This window comes from Eimeria tenella, genomic scaffold (genome assembly GCF_000499545.2).
Source record: "Eimeria tenella Houghton genomic scaffold, Eth_scaff42, whole genome shotgun sequence".
Taxonomy (NCBI): domain Eukaryota; phylum Apicomplexa; class Conoidasida; order Eucoccidiorida; family Eimeriidae; genus Eimeria; species Eimeria tenella.
In genome coordinates, this window is record NW_013543356.1 from 127,779 (window position 1) to 147,658 (window position 19,880).

General features: G+C 46.2%; 3 protein-coding genes across 3 annotated transcripts; 2 read left to right on the forward strand and 1 right to left on the reverse strand.

Moving 5' to 3' along the window:
- Window positions 1-17: 17 nt before the first annotated feature.
- On the forward strand, window positions 18-2,908 carry ETH_00002840 (phosphate carrier protein, putative; the record flags this gene model as incomplete). Its single annotated transcript, XM_013376924.1, has 5 exons — window positions 18-677; window positions 1,058-1,217; window positions 2,124-2,214; window positions 2,401-2,521; window positions 2,858-2,908. 5 exons carry the CDS (start codon window positions 18-20, stop codon window positions 2,906-2,908), a joined length of 1,083 nt encoding a protein of 360 aa, XP_013232378.1.
- Window positions 2,909-4,696: 1,788 nt separating this feature from the next.
- On the reverse strand, window positions 4,697-7,798 carry ETH_00002845 (uncharacterized protein; the record flags this gene model as incomplete). The annotated part of the gene is made up of 5 exons (XM_013376925.1): window positions 4,697-5,136; window positions 6,105-6,149; window positions 6,353-7,045; window positions 7,207-7,278; window positions 7,570-7,798. The coding sequence occupies 5 exons, from the start codon at window positions 7,796-7,798 to the stop codon at window positions 4,697-4,699; spliced, it is 1,479 nt and encodes a 492-aa protein (XP_013232379.1).
- An 8,327-nt stretch (window positions 7,799-16,125) lies between these two features.
- Window positions 16,126-19,139, forward strand: ETH_00002850 (Hydrolase of the alpha/beta superfamily, related; the record flags this gene model as incomplete). Its single annotated transcript, XM_013376926.1, has 6 exons — window positions 16,126-16,190; window positions 16,606-16,777; window positions 16,977-17,081; window positions 17,239-17,352; window positions 18,189-18,384; window positions 18,670-19,139. The coding sequence occupies 6 exons, from the start codon at window positions 16,126-16,128 to the stop codon at window positions 19,137-19,139; spliced, it is 1,122 nt and encodes a 373-aa protein (XP_013232380.1).
- Window positions 19,140-19,880: the final 741 nt, after the last annotated feature.

The window sequence follows — 19,880 nt, forward strand, 5'->3', positions numbered from 1 at the left end:
CGAACTCGGAGTTGAAAATGTCGGAAAACGCCGCCCCGGGGGCGCCCGCGCCGCGGAAACCAGGCCCCGCGCCCCCCCCCCCCGCAGCAGCAGCAGCAGCAGCAGCAGCAGCAGCAGCAGCAGCAGCAGCAGCGGCGCCCTGGAACGCCCGCTTCAGCGAAGCCGGCAGCCGCAAACCGCACCCCTGCCCCCACAGCAGCAGCTACTACCTCAAGTGCATGCTGGGGGGCGTGCTGTCGTGCGGGCTGACGCACACGGCCGTGTGCCCGCTGGACGTGGTGAAGTGCCGCATGCAGGTGCAGCCGCAGGAGTACAGGGGTTTGCTGCAGGGCTTTCGTTTGCTGCTGCAGCAGGAGGGGCCCCGGGGCCCCTGGCTGGGCTGGGGGCCCACGCTGTGCGGCTACGGCGCGCAGGGCCTCTTCAAGTTCGGCTGCTACGAGCTGTTCAAGGACTGCTACGGCAACCTGCTCGGCGAGCGCTGCTGCAGCAGCAGCAGCAGCAGGGGCCTCGTCTGGCTTGCTGCTGCTGCTTCTGCCGAGTTCATTGCCGACTTGGCGCTTTGTCCCTTCGAAATGATTAAAGTCAAAATCCAAACAAGTCCCCGCGGCCTCTGGCCCCGCAGCCTCGCGCCCGCAGCCAGGGAGATGCTCCGCCTCCGCCGCGAGACCAAGTTCCCCGTCAGCTGCTGCTGCTGCTGCTGCTGCTGCTGCTGCTGCTGCTGCTGCTGCTGATGGTGATGGTGATGGTGGTGATGGAGACGACAAGGGTTCTGCTGCTGCTCCTGCTGCTTATGGTGGTGATGGAGACGATAAGGGTTCTGCTCCTGCTGCTCCTGCTGCTCCTGCTGCTGCTCCTGCTGCTGCTGCTGCTGCTAGCTAAATAGCCAGATAGGATAGCCAGCTAGCTAACCAGCTGGCCAGCGAGCTAGCCTGAATGCCAACCAGCTAGCTAGGTAGCCAGCCAGCTAGCTAACTAGCTAGCTAGTAGATTTAGGGGTTTAGGATCCATGCTTTAGGGTTTAGGGTTTAGGGTTTAGGGTTTAGGGTTTGCGTGGCAGTTTGGCTCCGTGGTGCCCCTCTGGAGTCGCCAAATCCCCTACACGATGGCCAAGTTTTTCTTCTTCGAAAAAATTGTGGAAACTTTTTATGACAAAGTTTTCACAAAGCCAAAAGATAGTTATTCAAAAGCCACGCAACTCGGAATTACTTTTGCTTCTGGTGAGCCGTTTTCGAGGGTTTTGAGAGGGTTTAGAAGCGGTTTTGCGAGGGTTTAGCGCGGGGCTTTGCGAGGGTTTAGAAGGGGCTTTGCGAGGGTTTTTCGAGGGCTTTTCGGGAGGTTTTAAGGGGGTTTGAAGGGGGGTATAGGGAGGGTTTAAGAAGGGTTTAGGAGGGTTTTTAAGGAGGTTTTATTGGCATGTTAATGGCATGTTGATGGCATTTCAAATGGCATTTTAAAAGGGCATTTTAAGGGGATTTAAATGATATTTGAGTGATATTTAAATGCCATTCAAATATTATTTTGACTGGCATTAAATGGCATTTTAAATGCATTTAGATGGCATTTTTAATCCAATTTTAAATGCATTTAAATGGTATTTTAAATGCATTTAGAATTGGATTTAAATGCATCTGAATGGTATTTTAAATTGCATTTATATGGCATTTTGAATGCATTTTAAATACCATTTAAGTGCACTTAAATGGTATTTAAAATGGTACTTTTTATTGCATTTTAATGGTGTTTTAAATGGCATTTTTAATTGCATTTAAGTTATTTAAATTTTGTTTAAAATTATTTCAATTCTTTTTATTTCTTTCATTTCTTTTATAGCCTTTTGTTTTTATTTTCTTCTTTTTTATTTATTTCTTTTCTGTTTATTATTTATTTTTAATTTAACTTCTCAATTTCCATTTTTTTTTGAGTTTTTCACTATCATCCTCATTTTCGTTTTCTTAAAAATTTGGATTCATTTTAATCCATTTAATCAATTAATATACCAATTTTTATTATCTTATTTATTTTGTTTATTTTAATTGTTTATTTCTATTTATTTATACTTATTTTTATTTTTTTTATGTATTATTTATTTATTTTTATTTTTATTTTTATTTCCATTTATTTAGGATATCTTTCTGGAATTGTTTGCGCGGTGGTTTCTCACCCGGCGGATTCTCTGGTCTCGCTCATGGGCAAGGAGGAGAACAAAGGAAAGGGGTGAGGGTTTAGGGTTTAGGGTTTAGGGTTTGGGGTTTCCTAGGGTTTTAGGGTTTAGGGTTTGGAGGAGCGCGCTGTGTGCGGAGTTCAGCAGCGGGCGCCTTGAGCCCGCCGCACCCAGGGTTTGGGGCCTAGGATTTTCTAGGGTTTAGGGTTTAGGGTTTAGGGTTTAGGGTTTGCGCGCAGCTTTGGACAAATGGCCCGGGACGTGGGCTACCGGCAACTCTTCACGAAGGGTTTAGGAACGAGGGTTTTGATGATTGGAACCCTCACGGGTTTGCAGTGGTGGATCTATGACAGCTTCAAAGTAAACCCTAAACCCTAAACCCTAGCTCCAGCCTGGGGCTGCAAACCCTAATTCTAAAACCTAGCAAACCCCAGGGGCGCACGCAGTGCCAAACCCTAGAGCCGGGCTAAACCCTAAACCCTAAACCCTAGAGAGAAGCCCAAACCCTGGGGGCCCAGATTGTAAACCCTCAGTAAACCGTCAACCCTCAGCAAACCCTAAACCCTCGATAAACCCTAAACCCTCATAAATAAACCCTAAACCCTCGATGCTGTTGTCCTCGCGACGAAGGTCCCTATCCCCGCAAACCCAGCAAACCCTAAACCCTGAACCCTCGAGTTGGCTTTTTGCTTTCAGGCTGCCATGGGCATGGGCACCACTGGAGGAGCTTCAACAAAGAGGAATTAAAAACAAAATTAAAAATTAAAATTAAAAATAATAAAATGAAATAAATGTTAAATGCATAAACCCTGTCGCTCGACAGACCCTAAGTTGCAGGCAGCAGCAGCTGCAGCAGCAGCAGCAGCAGCGGCTGCTGCTGCAGCAGCAGCTGCTGATGCAGCAGCAGCAGTGTAGCTTGGACCCTCACTGTGGGGTTTGGGCAAGTACAGAGTTACATCTGGCACTTGCATTTATATTTACATTTATGTTTATATTTATATTTATTTTTATTTTTATTTTCAAATTATATTTATATTTACATTTATATTTATATTTATATTTATATAATATGTGTGGTTCGCAGCAGCAAAGCTCACTTCTGCCGAAAAAAAAACCACTTGAATTAAATCGCTTTATAATAAAAGTAACTAAACAAAATAAAACGTTAATTAATTAATTAATTAATTAATTAATTAATTAAAATAAATAAATAAATAAATAAATAGAACTGACCGAGGCGTTGGGCGGCGAGGAAGTCGCTGGGGGGCACTCTGGGGTGTACAGACAGCTGTTTCTGCATTTTGAAGACTTTTTCTGAGTTTGCAATTAATTCAAAACCCGACAAACTAAAAGCTCTCCAAACTCCAACTTGAGCATTTGGGACAAATAAAGAAATGGAGGAGAGCCCCAGGCGCCACGCGCGAGTTGCTGCTGCTGCTGCCAGCAGCGACGCTGCAGTAGCAGCAGCAGCAGCAGCAGCGCAGCAGCAGCAGCACAGCAGCAACAGAAACAGACTCTCAATTGCTTTGTTCTCTTCGCTCTTGCATTTTCAATTAAACTTCTTTTCTATTCCTCCTGTTTACATTTATATTTGTATTTATATATGCATTTATATTTGCATTTATAGTTGCATTTATATTTATATGCATTTATATTTGTATTTATATTTATATTTATGTTTATGTTTATTTATATTTGCATTTATACTTATGTTTGCACATTCAAACAAACACCCAAATTTACAAATCGATTTTAATTCCAAAAAATCCAATTTGCACTTTCTTTCCAAAAGCTCAAAATGAGATATTAAAATTTTCCCCTTTTTTATTTTTTGTTTATTTTTGAATTTATTTATTTGTTCTTTTGCAAGCTTGCCTGCATACTCTTCGACGTCTGAAGAAAGAAACAAATGAGTTACTTGAGCTTCTTTTGGAACTTTTATTTCAAAATTTAAAATTCCGACAGTTCGGCTTTCGGGGCCTGCGGTCTTCGCTGCGGTGTACGTACACCCCAAACTCGCGCAGTGTACACTCAGCTTCAGGTTTTCCGTTTTCCGCCAAGTTTAATTCTTTTTTTCCAGTTTTCGAAATTAAAAAGAGTATTTGTAGTTTTACTTTCAAAATAATCATTTAAATGGGAAAAAATCGAAAAAAAACGAAAATCAAACAACGGGAGACTGACATATGAACCAAATTCAGATTTGTTCATCATTCATTTGCTGCTTTATTATTTGCTCATCTAGATGCCATTTATTATTATTTATTTATTTGTCTATTTATTTATTTGTTATTTATTTATTCATTTCCTTCTGAATTGTTAGATATTCATTTATTTGCCATTTCTTGCTGATTTATTTACTTTCAGTAATTTGCCATTTGCAGCGGCAAATGGCAAATCAATAAGAGCCTAACGACTTGAGTCAATAAACAAATTAATAGGTTAATTATAGAATTAAAAGTAAAGTGAATACATAATTAAATATATAATTAATTAATTGATTAATTTTTCATTTGATCATTTAATTAATTTAATTAATTAATTATATTTGAACTTGCCCAGCAAGGTGTGCCCGTGGGGAATTCCATGTTTGAGAGCAGCAGCAAAAGCCCGAACGTCTTTAATTGTTTCTGCTGCTTCTCTTTGCATCATTTCTTCTTCTTTTCTTTTCATTTCCTCTTCAAGCCTTTCCGTAATCTGCTGCTGCAGCTGCTGCTGCAGCTGCGGATACTGGTGCTCCTGGTGGTGTTGGTGGTGATGGTGCAGGTGCTGCTGGTGTTGGTGATGGTGCTGGTGCTGGTGTTGCTGCTGCTGCTTTTCCCGCTGCTGCGGCAGCTGCTGTTGCTGCTGCTGCAGCTGCTGCTGCTGCTGCAGCGCAGCAGCAATTGAATTCAAAAATCTATCGGCGGAACAGTCTTGGGGGCCCCCCGGGACCTCGATGGAAACCACTTCTACAGGGGGGGCCCTCCGATGTTTGCCTGCAGCAGCAGCAAAAGTGCATTTTAAAGGATTTCGTTTGAATAATTCATTATTGCATTAAACAAAACAAAAGAACAGAGTAAGAGCTGAATAAAGATGTCCAAATAGGTACCTTATAGCATTAAAAAACATTTAAAAACAATTAAATGGAGCTAAGTTGCTCTTAAATTCATTTAAATGGTCTTTTAAAGCACTTGAAAACATTTTTTTAGCGTTCTGAAACTCTTTAAAAGAATTTAGAGCATTTAAACGCTCTTTAAAAGCATTCAAAAGAACATTTCCTCCTTAAATATATAAATATTAAAATTTTAAATGCAGTTTATTAAAATGCAAAATGAGGCCCGCACAAGGCCTAGAGCGCCTGGGGTGTATGTACACCTCAGGGCCCGCACAACATGCAGAATTTGAAAAAAAAGAAATGACAAATAAACGCATTTTTATAACTTAATTAATCTTTTTAAAAGATATAAAAGGTTTTTTGAGTTAAAGTTGGAACATTTTCATTAAAATTAAAATAGATCCATTAATGCATTTAAAATTAAAAAGTGCTTTTGACTGCGCACTGTCGAGGGCTTTACATTTTACTTTTTGCGGATTTCAATTGTTTTAATTGATTTATCTTTTATTTATTTGTATGATTTGTTTATCGTTTATTCGTTACGAATAAATGATCAACAAATCATAAAAACAAATAAAGCAATATTTAAATAAATCATTATTTATTTATTTTCGTCATTTGTTTATCATTTATTTGTTTTTTAGTTTTTGGTTGTTAGCACTTTTCCTTTTTTTCCTTCTGCATTTGTTCATTTTCTTGTCGATTTTTTTTCATTGGATTTCTGGATTGTTCATTCTAAATTATCATTTATTTTTATTAATAATTTTTATTAATTTTTATTAATTTTTATTTTTATTTATTCATTTTTATATTTTTCCTTTAAGGAATTTAAAGTGCCTTTCTGCTTGCCTGCAGCAGCAGCGAGAGAAATAGCTTGGGGCAGCAACACATCTCCTGCAGCATACAAACCCCGCAAACCCTAAACCCTAAACCCTAAACCCTAAACGCTAAACCCTCGGTTTTGATGGCTCCGAGGGTGCCCGCACTGCCTGCCTGCCTCGGGCGGAAGCCAGCTAACGGCACTCTGCAAACCCGCTTTTAGGGTATAGGGTTTACTAGGGTTTAGGGTTTATCAGGGTTTAGGGTTTAGGGTTTACGTATTTCTGCCAAACGCTCTAGAGTAAAGCTACTGGGGCCATTGTCGTAAGGCAAAGTCAACCGCCAATTAACTGTGGGGGCCCCCTCAGCTGGGGGGCCCCCCGCGCCATCGTGGGGGCCCCCAAAGCCATCTGTGGGGCCCCACAGGCCACTGTGGGGGCCCCCAAAATCATATGTAAGGCCCCACAGCCCAGTGTGGGGGCCCCCAAAATCATCTGTGGGGCCCCACAGGCCACTGTGGGGGCCCCCCAAGCCATGTGTGGGGCCCCACAGCCCACTGTGGGGGCCCCCCGAGATACTTGAGAGGGCCCACTCCTCTGAGCGGGGCCCCTCACTATCTGAGAGGGGCCCCTCAGCCTCTGGGGGCCCCATTTCCCCATATTGGGAGGCCCCCCTAGGCACTGTGGGGCCCCCAGAGGGGGCCCCCGCGGTACCCAGGGGGCCCCCCTCTTCTGTGTGGGGCCCCCCATCGGCCTGGAGGGCCCACCTGGGGGCCAGGGGCCCCTGCTGCTGCTGCTGCTGCTGCTGCTGGTTTGCTGCTACGTCTGCGGTGGCCTCCAAACCCTCAGGGCTAAATCCTAGCCGCAGCAGCTGCTGCACTGCAGCAGCAGCAGACGCTGGCGTTGCTGCTGTCACCTCCAGGGCCCCTTCCTCTTCTGCTGCAGCAAGCCACTTCAGCAGCAGCTGCTCTTCTGCGCACGCACGCAAACCCTAAACCCTAAACCCTAAACCCTCGAAGGCTCGAGACTTCCGGGCTCGCGAGACGCCGCTCCGCCCAGCCCTGCCCAGCCTCCGCTTCCCGCCAAACGCCTAGGGTTTAGGGTTTAGGGTTTAGGGTTTGCAGGCGTCGTACCCACGAAGCCGGCGTTGGGGCCCCCAGCCACTTTAAACACTTTCAAATGCGCTGTATCCTTTTCAACAAACCCTGAAATGTACCCTAAACCCTCGCCTTCGCCATTGTACGCAAGATAAGTAATGTCATCATTGGGGGGCCCCTCTGGGGGCCCCCGTGGGGGCCCCCCGGAAGCCCCCCGGTGGGGGCCCCCCTGGGGGCCCCATACGGGGGCCCCAGTGGCGCGTTGTGTGGGGCTCTCCTGGGGGCTCCCCAGGGGGCCCCCGGGAGGGCCCACCTGGGGGCCCCCCTTGGGGCCATCCAGGGGGCCCCCAGGGGCCCCCTGGGGTTGGAGAAGCTCCTGAAGGGTACCTAAACCCTCACTTTGTCTGATTTGTTCTGCTATTGAACGCCCCCAAGTGGCTAGGTGGTGGGGCACTCTGTAGAAGCTCACAGAGAACTCCAGCGGGTCTGTTGCTGCATGCAAGTTGCTGAAGAGCTGGTAGAGGAGTTCGCTGCTTTCGCCTGCGCGCGCAGCAGCAGCAGCGGTGCTGCTGCTGCTGCAGCAGCAGCAGCAGCAAATCGCAAAGAATCGCCTCCAGCGGGGCCCCATCGGCGCACGGACTAAAATGATAAACCCTGCCTTGTCGGTTGCAGCATCATCAGCAACGGCGTGGCTCCGCGCACGTCAAACCCTAAACCCTAAACCCTAGACCGTAAACCCTGAACCCTCGTCGCAGAGCAACTCCGGCCTGTGCTTTCCCTTAAAACGGCAGAGGCAGACCGAGCGCTGCTGCCAGCCGAGCCCAACGTTCGGTTTCGTTCACCAGAGAACTCAATTTGTATGCCAAATTAGGGTTTAGGGTTTAGGGTTTAGGGTTTCAGCTTTTTGGCCCTATTTCCAGAACAACCGATGCTGCGCCAGCGGCGCCGCAGCGGTTTCTGGAGATCGGGGGCCCCCTACAACCAATTGTAAGAAGCTTTTTCTCAAATTTCTAAAGTTTAGAGTTTATTTAATTAATAAAAAGGAGGGGTTTGCAGCAGGTAGGGTCTGGCGGCTCCCGCGCTCACTGAGTGCTGCTAGGGTGCCAGCGCCTGTGCCTTTGCCCAGCCTTGGGGGGAAAGGGGGTCAAAATTGATAAATGACATACTCTTGGGATCAAAATCCAAAAACAAAGACATTTACAAAATAATATTGGGGTTAAGGCGCTCGATTAAGCGCAGATCACGCTGTAGAGTGTCTTCGCGTTGCCGCTCGCAGTATCGGCTCTTCAGCCTCCAATCTGCATACACCTCAAGTTTCTACTTTTTTCTAGTTTCCCCTCTCAAAATCAATTTAATTTGAAGGATTAGTGAATTAGAAGCAGTATTTTCCATCAACTCTGCGCAAAAACGCAGCCCTTGCGCGCTTCAACGCTGGGCAGGCCCGTGTCCGGTTTCCCCTTTCCTCGTTCCCACCAGTACATGCATTTCTTTGCAATTCACTTCTCCATTTTAGCATTATCCACCCTTTATTAAAGTTTGAATTTAATTTCGCGGTTCTTCTTGCCCTGCTACGCTAACTCCGCCGAGCCACTTGCTAGACTAAGTGCCCAGCCCAAGTTTGGGAGAAGAAGAAAACAGGAAATAACCTTTTATTCATTTCATGCAGCAACTAGCTGCCAATAGTTGATTTAGAAGGCTAAAGGAGCCTCTAGTTTTCTGTTTTCGGAGCTGTCTTGCGGGATTTCCCCCTCATCATTTCTCGCTGAGTCAACGCCTAGAAAAAGTGCTTTTTAGTTTTCCCACAAAAGCCAAAGCGCCCGCAAGAACCCTCACTGTGGCCCCGGGAGGCCTGGAACTATAGCTAAACATCTCTGGCCTCTGCCCTGCCACTTCAAGTCTTTTTTTCTTTGTGCAAAACCGAAAAAGTAGTATCAGGACTGGGGTCACTTCTGCTTTCTAGTGGTGGGCGCCGTCTGTGTGCATGCAGTCGAAGATTTCATCAACTAAATGGTTTGGAGGTTCGATTCAGGTCTTTTGTCCTCCAATTTAGAGCCTGTCTCTTCCATTCTTTGGCTTTGCTTCGAAGCAGTTTAGCTTCCATTCGGCCCCAGGCACCCTCTAGAGGCTTGCTACCTGAGCGTGGCCTCTTCACTCATCTTCTATTGCAACTGCATGCATTACAAGTACATGCATTCTACTGCATGCACTCTACTTTTTTGCCACTTTGGCTCACCCGAAGTCTCAATAATAGAGTTCCTATGGTTAGCCTTACCGTTGTTGTTCTCATAAGAACGCCAGCAAGAGCTGCAAGGAGCCTGGAAGAAAGCTTTTCTAGCGATTTCAACTTTCAAAATAGACTTTTAAATTTGCTGTTGTCATTTCTACGCCTGCATAGTTGCTAGAGCCACGCAGGGCAGCAGAAAGAGATATTTGGGGAGAGCTCTGCCTCAGACTGCTGGACTCACTGAACAGAAGAAGTACTGAAGAGTCAGCAGTAGGCTCTAGCAGCACTGGTTGGCTGTATAGATTAAAGGATTCTTTCTTGCTTCTGTACAGCACCGAGACTACTTCTGTACTTTTGTGCAAACCAAAACTATAAAAGAAAAGCCACAGAGTGCAAAACAAGCCGGGCTACTTCTAGCAGATTAGCATTAAAATGGACCCACATCTTCCCCCACCTGATGACAGTGATAGCAGTTATGGAGAATCATTAACCATAGAGGAGGACTAGGAGAGATAGAGGGTCGACTCGCTGGAGGACCGCATGGACTGGACAGGCATCAGGTGAGTTGGTGCCCTTCCTCAGATTTGAGAGCTTTTAAGCCTGTTGCTAGAATATTAAGAAGCAGCTCAGCTCCTTTAAAGAGGCATGCCTTGGTTGTTCTTAAATGAACTTCCTAGGTAAGCTTAAGCTCCGTCTGAGTCAGGAGGGCAAGCCAGCTCATCTTCAGAGCCCTCAATTAGGGAGGAGCCCTCAAGCAAAGTGAATTAGACATAAGCTTATTAAAGGTGCTTTAAGTGCCCACGCGGTACACGCCGCAGCTCCTTGCCCTAACTGGGACTTCCTCTTTTGGCCGCTTACATTCCAGGTGGAGCTAAAGTCCCTCTTTTCGCGGAAAGAGGCCAGCAGTAAACCCTCTTGATGTAGTACCAAATGACAAAGAGACTAGATCGGATTCTCCGTATGAACAGCACAACACTACACTGGTCGAGCAGCCTCGGCCATTCTCCCTTTCAACTTCTGGCAGGGTAAAAGACGCCTTCAGCGTCAACTCGTCCTTTTGCTACAGTGGAAGTGCTGGTGCTTTCTCGAACTCAGGCAGAGAGACTCACTTTGTTGCTGCCTCTGCCCAAAACGGCCGCATGCCTGTGCAGAAGGAGTGTCCAATACTTGTTTGTTGGAAGCCCCAAAATTGCATGCGCAAGCATGCGCATTGTCACGGGCAAACCCAACGCGAAAGAGCTCCAGGGGAGTTCACTGTAGCAGGGCAGACTCAACGGGCTCTTGAAGGCGACAAGCAGTTTTCTTTGTCCGTGCGTCAAAACAGCTGCCTGCTTCGCGGAGAAGCTTCGGCGGCATTTTCACTAGAGGCCTGTTCCCAAGCGTCAGCTCTTGGGGGAAACTGGGTTGGTGCCGGACGGACAAGAGTCAGAAGAGATGAATTCAAATGCCTTTCTTTGCCGGGTTGAAGCCCCGCTCGGCCAGCTTCTGCCCCTGGGCCAAGGTGTACTCGGGCCGCCAGGCCTCTCAAGCTCGACACTCACCTCCATTTTTGCACGCAGAGCCTTCGCCGCTGACTGCAGGCGACGGGAAGCCGGGGGATATCTCTTGGCTCAGGCAGCTGCGGAACGGAGGAAGAGTGTCCGGGAAGGCGCCCTGCAGATTAGAACAGTTGCCAACTATTCAAAGTGGCTGAAGACGGGAGGAAGCTGGCCAGTTCAAGTTGAAAGAAAATGATCTGGGGTGCGTGGGTCTCTTCTGAATGTTAACGCGACCTAAATTGTGGGGAAGAACTGAAGTAATAATACTTTTCTCTGTTTGAGTTTGATTTCAGTGACTGATGCATGGATGAACTGATGTCCAGGGGAGTAGCAGGCAAATGTATAGCAGGATGCCACGGGTTGATTGCGCCCAAGCTGAAACTGGGTGTAGGGGTACGGCTTTCGCGCTGCTTGCTGGCTCTCCTGACAGTTGAATTCAAAAGTTTGAAATATTTGCATTTGTTTCTGCATGCCTGATGCACGCGGGTGGGCCAATTTATGATCTAGTGAGCCCACAGCAGGGATGCCACTCCGGAGCCAATGGCTGCAGGCCGGAAGTTCCCCATTATCATTCGCTTGGCTGTTTACGGTAAATAAATTGTTTAAAGACTGTAGCGGACTTGTGGAATAGAGCCTAGCAGAAGGCGGGACTTCAAATCTGGCCAAAACTGGGGCTTTGTGGATATAGGCGCAAGCCCATCGACGAACTAGCGTCTTTTGCTGTTCTGACAGCTCTCAACATAGGCTGCAAGGCGCGAGCTTCGACAACCGAGGTACAGAATGTCAATTCTTCATCGACTCCTAAAAGGAAATGCTGTTGCTAGTGGAACCCTTGGACCTGCACAGGGTTTCTTTCAGTGTAAAATGGGCTCAACAAGCACAAATACAGCCGGACAGCAAGGGCGAAACTTCATTGGAAATATTCGCAGAGCACTTCAGCGGTTAAATCGAGCTTGGACTGATGGGAGAACTCAATGCGTTCTGAGCAATAATGACGAATCTACAGCTTCATTGATAGGGATGGATAATAGCAGCTGAGGGGGTTTTGAAAGAACGTAGATTAAGCTCTGGAGAGATTATAGACAAACCAATATTAACCAAAGCTGCGAATTACAAATCAGCACGTCAAAAGGCTGAGGGTGTGGGGTTCTCCACGTGGGCAACAGGGGTGCCTTCAGCTCGAGAAAAGGACAAAGATTACTTTGCGTGGCTTATTCCGCTATACATTGCTTTCTCAAGGTAGACATGCCAATTGGGCAAGAAATAGCTTTCAGATATGCAGCTCTTGCACAGCCGCTGAGGCCAAGCAGTTGTTCTTTCTGCCTCTAAACACTAAAAGACTAAGTAGACACTTTGGTAGAAAGGTGCATTTAGCGCAGATATCCATAAACGCTTTCTCTGGAGTAGAACAGTAGATAGAGGAGTTCATTTTGCCCTCAAAATGGTGAGGAATTGTATGAGGACTTCAGTGGGTCTACTCTTGAGCCACTTGTTATTCGAGCGGTGGCTGGTAGTTCTTTCAAAATACTCCTTTAATCTCTCAAGGCGTCTGTGGCTGTGGCACCGCAGCCGTTCTTGTATTTTACTTGTGGCACGAGGCTTCCTCCCAACTTTATGAGTTATTCGTCGGAAACTCTGACTTTTACCTAAAGCCTGGCAAGGAGAGCCAACAATTCCAAAGCTACAATCTATAAAAACCTCAATACTTGCATCAAGGCATTATAAAGTCAGTTGCTCCAGTGTGAAAGCTGCAAAAAAGGGACATTTCTTGCCTTTGCTGGCAACGTGCCAGGGAGTCGCCCATTCACATATGGGGTCTCGCGCCCCTGTGACGCAAAAATGCCACCTAGAGACTTCCTGAGTTGTGCTTGTACACTGAATTAAATTGTTTAAGCTCATTTAAAAGGAAATATGTCCTGAAACACATGCTCAGCAAGCTGGGAGGAACCGAAAAATATGCCATGCAACAATACCAGCTCACTAGTGTAATCCCTAGACTCTGCTTCGCGGGTGCTCTTGTTGTGGTATTTTTCAAAGTTAATTAAACATGTTTTTGCACTTTTGAAACTGTCTGCTGCGACTTATTGGTTCACTTTTCTGAGAAGCCTGAATTCGATGCTCGGATCGGTGCTGGATTGAGACTCTGCACGATCTCGCCTGAGCGCCGCTTCCACTGCTGGAAACAGATGCCACAGGGCAAATAATTAACATACAAAATAGATTCCAAATACAAGTACCAATATGCTCGTGTGATCATTTGACCGGTGGACCACCGACTGCAGCAACAGGAGCTACTGGCGCTGCAGAGCCATCCATTGCAACACGGACTTCAGGCTCCGCTCCGCAGCAGCAGAAGCTGCAGCAGCAGCAGAAGCAACACGTTCTGCAGCAGCAGCTCCCCAACAAGCCTAAACAGGAACACTTTCCCCTGCAGCATCGGCGGTAGCCGAATGCGTTCTGGAGAGGGGGCGGGGTGGAGGCAGTAACAACAGCAGTAGCAGGACATGCATCAGCAGGTGGTGAAGCACTAATAACGGCATTAATGGGCACAGCGAGAGCAGCAGCAGCAGCAGCAGCAGCGACAACAGGAGAGGCCTTGGCGACAATGCAGCAGTGAAAATGCAACGGTAGCAGAGGCCACAGCAGCAGCAGCAGAAGCAGTAGTAGAAGCAGGAGCGCCAGCAACTGCAACAGTCTCCGTAGCAGGAGGGTTTTCTGGTGCCTTTTTTTTAATGCAGCAGCAGCAGCAGCGGCTGCAGCAGCAACGACAGCAGTGGCAGAGCAGCAGCGGCAGGAGCAGCTGGGAATCTGCTCTTTTTTTCAGTTGTCCCCGGAGAAAGCACGGATTTTTGCAAGGCTTTTTGGGAGGACAGACGGGCAAGCTTTAGGGTTTAGGGTTTAGGTCTTGGGAGCTAGGGTTTAGGGTTTAGGAGCCAGGATGCCTCGGTGTTCTAGGGCGGGAGTTATTCTGTCTCGCGTCGGCCTAGTGGGCAGTTTGCTGCTGCTGGTTACTCTTGGTAAGAAAAAAAATCTCTTTTATTTGTCTTTTCTCTATGTTTCCTTTAATGCTCTTTGAATGTCATACAAATGCATTAGAAAGAATTTGTAGCTGCTAGCTAGCTAGCTAGCTAGCTAGCCAGCTAGCTGTTGGGCTATTTGATCCGTTAGTTGCGTTGCTGTCTACCTGCGTAGCTGGTCCCTAGTGCTCCCAGCCAGCTAGCTAACCAGGCATTTAGCTAGGTAACTGTCTGGATTTGAGCCTCGCGAATTAAAGGGCAAGCCTTCGAAATAAACAGCTAGCTAGCTAGCTGGCTAGCTAGCTAGCCATCTTGGAGAAACGCGTGCGTGTTTCTGTGGCTCAGGCTTGCTGTGGTGGTTCCAAGAGAGGCTCCTTTTTTTCCCTCAAAGTCAGCAGGGGCTGAAGAGCATTCATTTCATTTGAATTATTTTAATTTATTTTCCTTTTACTTTCTTTGGACTTGTTCTTTTCTTTCCCCTTCTACCATTCCTGCTTATTTTAATGCAGCCTGCACTGTGAGATTTCGTACTTCTTCCGCGGCTGTGCCTATCTAGCTGGCTAGCAAGCTAGCTAGCTAGCTAGCTAGGCACAGCAAGTGGCTGGCGCGCTGGCAAGCAAGCGAGATAGCCATGTCAGCCAGTTGTGCTACTAGCTGGCTGGCCAGACCAGCTGGATACCCAGCTAGCTAGCCAGCTAGCAGCTAGCTTTGCCTGCCATTGATACAACAGCTCGCCGCAGCGGCTGCTGGCAAGCCGCGCAGCACAGAAGCCAGCTAGCTACACAGCCAGCAGCTGTGGGCTTCTGCTTTTTGCAGTTTTTTCACGTTTCCATTTTAGCTTTGTTGATTGTTCCTTGTTTGTTTATTTAATTCTGGCTTTTTTAATTTTTAGGTTGCTTTCTCTTTGTTTGTTGTTTGTGTTATAATTGGTCCTTTTATTTATTTGTTTTACAATTTTTCAATTGCTCTGTCTGTCTTCTGCAGTTCCTTTTGAGTACAGGACCCCCAAAGAAAACCCTCGCGGTCTACGCAGCCCGGCAGAATGGGGTTGGTTGTGGGCCAAGGGTTTAGGGTTTAGAGTTTAGTGTTTAGGCTGGACTTGATGCTTGTGGGTTGGGGTTCAGGGTTAAGGAACGCTGAGGGTTTTGGCTTTGGGAGCGGGTTCGAGGGTTTAGGGTTAAGGATTTAGGGTTTAAGGTTTGCGCAGGCTACAAGTACGACGATATTGAGCTGACAACTAGGGACAATATAAAGCTGCACTGTTGGCTGCTGCTAAATCCTAAACCCCAGGAGGTTCCTACTTTTATATTCTTTCACGGAAATGCCTCAAGTGAGACGAATGTTTACGTTTTCCCAGATAAATATGTAAATGCATGTGAACTCATGTATTTATATGTATATATATAAATATAAATATTCATGCATCTTTCTGTATATCGAAATACAGTCCTATTGTTATATGTTTATTTCCCTCTGTCTACATAAGTATCACTATACGTATGATTGTATATAATATGTACAATTTTTACGTAGAATTCATATCCACATATGCATATATGTATTTGCAAATATATATAACAAATAAATATATATATACGTACACCTCTATACATATACATACAGTGATCTTTTTACTCTTGTGCATACTTCGCATGTACTGTATGCAGAAGCATAGGGAAACTGTACTGTCAAGTAGTATTGTGCGTGAAGTATGTTCACAACTACATTTAATATTGTACATATGTATATGAATATTGTTAAATTGATATATGCGCATATGTCTATACTTAATTTAATGTATATGTGTGTGTGAATTGCTCTTTCATTTGTTGCATCATTACGGTTTAGGTCGTTTGGGTCTAGGGTGTTTTTTTGTTTCATATTTGGGCTTGCTTAGTTGAGCATGCATTGGTGGTTTTTGGGGTTTAGCCCTGATTTCGGGTGTACGTGCAGCTCTTATTTGACGTGTTGGGCTGACTTCAGTTCATTTCTCATTGGCATTAAAGCATTTCTTTTGAAACTTTTTCCTTTTGCAATTTTCTTTTGCTTTCAAGACGAACTCGCCAGTGCTACTGTCTTGTTCATTCTAATCTTGAATTGTTTTGTTAATTGTTTTCTTAATCTGCAGTTTATTTGTTTTTCCTGTTTTGCATCTTTTGCAGACTTGGGATTTCACATGCCCCACGCAGACTTCCTGGCGGGCGGCGTGGGGGCCAATGTGCTGGTAGTAGATTACAGGGGGTGAGGAGGCACAAATATGGGGAGAATAAACCAATTAATTTCTTTAGCTTTATTATTCAATTCGATTTTCAATATCTTGGGTTATCATGCGCCATTTAATTGTTTCAGTTTGGCATTTCTCAGCTTCCGTTACCGGCGCAGGCGCATGCGCATTTTAGCGTTCAAAACTAATTCATTTTGAGTTGAGGGGAGCATTCAGCTGTGCTTGTTTTGAAAGAAAAAGTGCAGATGCAAATGCTGAAGCTTAGGTTTTGGGGCTTTTCTCTGAAGTTTCTGCCTTTAAGGTCTTGCTGCTGCTGTTGCTGCAGCTGTTGCAGTGGCAGCAGTGGTCAGCGGGTATAAAGGTCTACTAAAGTGGACTTGGGAATGAGGCAGAGTCAGGAGAAAGGAGAAATGCTTTTATGTGTTTTTTCAGATTTGGAAACAGCCAAGGCGTCCCTACAGAAAAGGGTGTATATACAGATGCGGATGCTGCGCTGGACTACATTTTGCAGTGCCAAAAAGTAAACAACAAAGATGTTTTTCTGTTTGGCCACAGTTTAGGCGGCGCTGTTGCCATTGACTTGGCAAGCCGCAGAGGAGATGAGGTGCGCAGGGTTTAGGGGTTAGGGTTTAGGGTTCAGGGTTTAGGATTTGGGTTCTGCCTGTGAGTTTTAGTGAGGAGGCCGCAGCGTCGGCTGCGACTCCGGCTTTTGACTGCGTGGCCTTTTCTTTTGTCCGTTGATGACGAGTTTTCTTTTTAGATTTAATTTAATTCGCTTGTTCATTTCGCTGTTTCTGCTTCAGATTAGCGGGGTAGTTGTTGAAAACACCTTCACTTCCCTTCGAGGTGCCCTGCACGATGTGCTGCCATTTACAAAAGGCGTTACCTGGATATTAAATATGATACAGGTAAGTGTGCGAGGGTTTAGGATTTAGAGTTAAACCCTTTGGGTTTACGGTTTAGGGCTCAGGCTGTTTGTTCAAGTTAGTGCAGGCCCTGCCTGGTTATGCCGCGTTTCGAGTTTTGGGTTTAGGGTTTAGGGTTTAGGGTTTGGGGTTTTCGCAGCGCATAAAACTAGCGAGCATCGACAAAGTGCGTTCGCTGAAAGTCCCAATTTTATTCACTTCGGGAACTGATGATGAGTTGATTCCTTCTAGCCATTCTGAGAAACTCTACGAGGTAAGGCAGTGGTAGAAACAGAAACAAGTAAAAGGTTCAGCCATAATAATTATAATAATAGTAATAATGGTGAAATTACAATGAAGTAGTGGTGAAGTAGGAATGATTAAAAGAGTACGATGAGCTGATCCCTTCTCGCTCTTCAGATGAGCTCTCGATGATGCACTAAGCCAAAGAACGTGAACACAGTTAGATAAACAAATAGTATAACAATAATAATAATAATGTCAGCAAAAGTGACATTGCACGTATGATGAAGTGGTAATAAAGTAGCGCTAAAGGGGCATTATGAGTAGAAATAGTAAGAAATATGGCATGGCTTTTTAGCGATATTCCACAAGTGCCACTGAAGAGGCCAAAGCCTAGGGGCCTCCCCCTGAGGGCCTCCTCTTGGAGGGCCCTTCCTCTAGGAGTCCCTCTAAAGGGGCCTCCTTGAGGGTCCCCTCTTTAGGGTCTGGGGTTATTTCTTTGAAATTGAGTCAGATCGCAAACCACCGCCAGAAAAGGCGCTCCTTACTCACTTTTGAAGACGAGAAATAAATTCTTTGCCGTGGCTGTTATTAAAGAGTAAATCTGTTTATATGCATTTGTACAATATTCCAACGGTTCCAAATTCACTAATATGCATGCATATATATATATGTGTATAGGTAACAGTGTATGGCTTAAGTATGCAAAAATAGACGAGTGCGCACTTGCCTGTATATTTATTATCCGCCCAGTTCCGTAGATTTTTCGGTGTATGTACTTTGTAGCTGTGCGGTTTTATTATACGTATTAATATTTTGTTTCATTTTTACTTAATTTCATATTTCTGTCTCTTTCTGCGCATGCAGGAGTGCGGGGCGAAGACGAAATGGAGAATTGAAGTCCGAAGGGGCACCCACAACAACACCTACGGGGTTGGGGGCGAGAAGTACGCGGCCTTTATACGGGAATTCATGGAAACAGCAACAAAGGCAACAGCAAAAGCAAAAGCTCTAGCAGCAGCAGCAGCGAAAGAAGAGCAGCAGCATGATCTCGAAGACGCAGGTCAGCTCTGTGACAATAAAAAAAACCAGCAGCAAGCACGAACACTGCGCGGCGGGTGGCGCATGGACACACTTCATCTTGCTGCTGCTGCTACTGCTGCTGCTGCAGAGGCTCGTTATTAGCTGCGAGGGGTTTACGCATACTCGTGTGTACTTTTGCTTCGGTCTTTGCTATGACGCACTGTGGACTGTACTTTGGAAATGTAGGTTTAGGGCTCATGCCGAGTGCCAATTGACTTTTTGTTTTAATCTTTATTTCTGTTGATAGTGATATCCCTGTATGCAGGCATCTCCACAAAGGCGCTCGCGGGGTCAGCGCTTGCCGAAAGTAGCAGCAGCAGCAGCAGTCGCACCAGCACCGCAGAAGCACCAGAAGCAGACACAAAAGCGGAGTCAGGGGGAGCGCAAACAGAAACGGCAGCTGCAACAGCAGGGACTGATGCCGCAGCAGCAGGTATAAAAGCAGCAGCAACAGGTGCAGCCCCAGCAACAGCAGCAGAAGCGCCGCAGGTCGAGTCGCTGCTGCTGGCTGGGCTAATATCAGGTCTGCTGCTGGTGTTGCTCAGCCGCCAGATGCAGAAGCAGCGGAGCAGCAACAGCAGCAGCAGCAGCAGAGCGAGCCAGTCAGCCTCCACTAATGCTATTTATGATGACAGTCAGTGGGAAGAACAATCGAGCAGTAGATACACCTCGAAAGGAACAGAAGAAGCTCAGGTGCTGCTGGAGCCAGCTATATCTGAGACCAGTTTGTACTAATTGTCGCAGCTGCCAGTAATCTATGCTGTGATTAAGGTAACTCCTATTATTTTTTTACTTCTTAGTACCGCCACTACTACTAGTTCGTTGCTTCCCAGCAGCAAAAAGCTGCTGGGCGGCAGCTTTTTGCTGCTGAGGCTCTTGGGGGCTCTTTTTTGTTTCTTTTCCTTTTTGCTTTGGCCCTACGTGGCTAAGTGACCGACCGACGCTAAAAACCCACCGTTCACACTTTAAAAGTTTCTCTGTTTAGGGTTTCAGACATTTAGATTTTTTTGTCTCTCTAGAGTCTGCCTCAACTGCCACTTCGGCTTTGCCCAGCTACCTACTTGTCCTGGCGGCGCCTCCTTAAAACTTTTTGTGCGTTGCAACCAACTCACATTGCTCCAAACCATATGTTGTTAAGTTTGATTCCAATCGGAATATCTTTGCATAATAGTTCATTTGTGCCGAGGCTCCTAGGAGGCATTTTCTGCGTTTGTATGGCAGTTCCCCGCAGCCGGGGTTCCTCTAGGTTCTTTTATTCTTTTGGCTTAGCAGTAGCTCCACTCAGTGTGATTGAAATGAAAAAGTTTCGTTCCATTTGCTGCAGCCTCAGCTGGTCTTATTTGTGGTATTACTGATGAGCAGTAACAGAAACAGCAACTAGAGCTGGGCCTCAGCAACCCAAAACCCTCTAGGGTTTAGGTTGGGCCTGAGTTCTAGGGGTGAGCTAGGGTTTACGGGGTCTACGTTTTAGAAGGA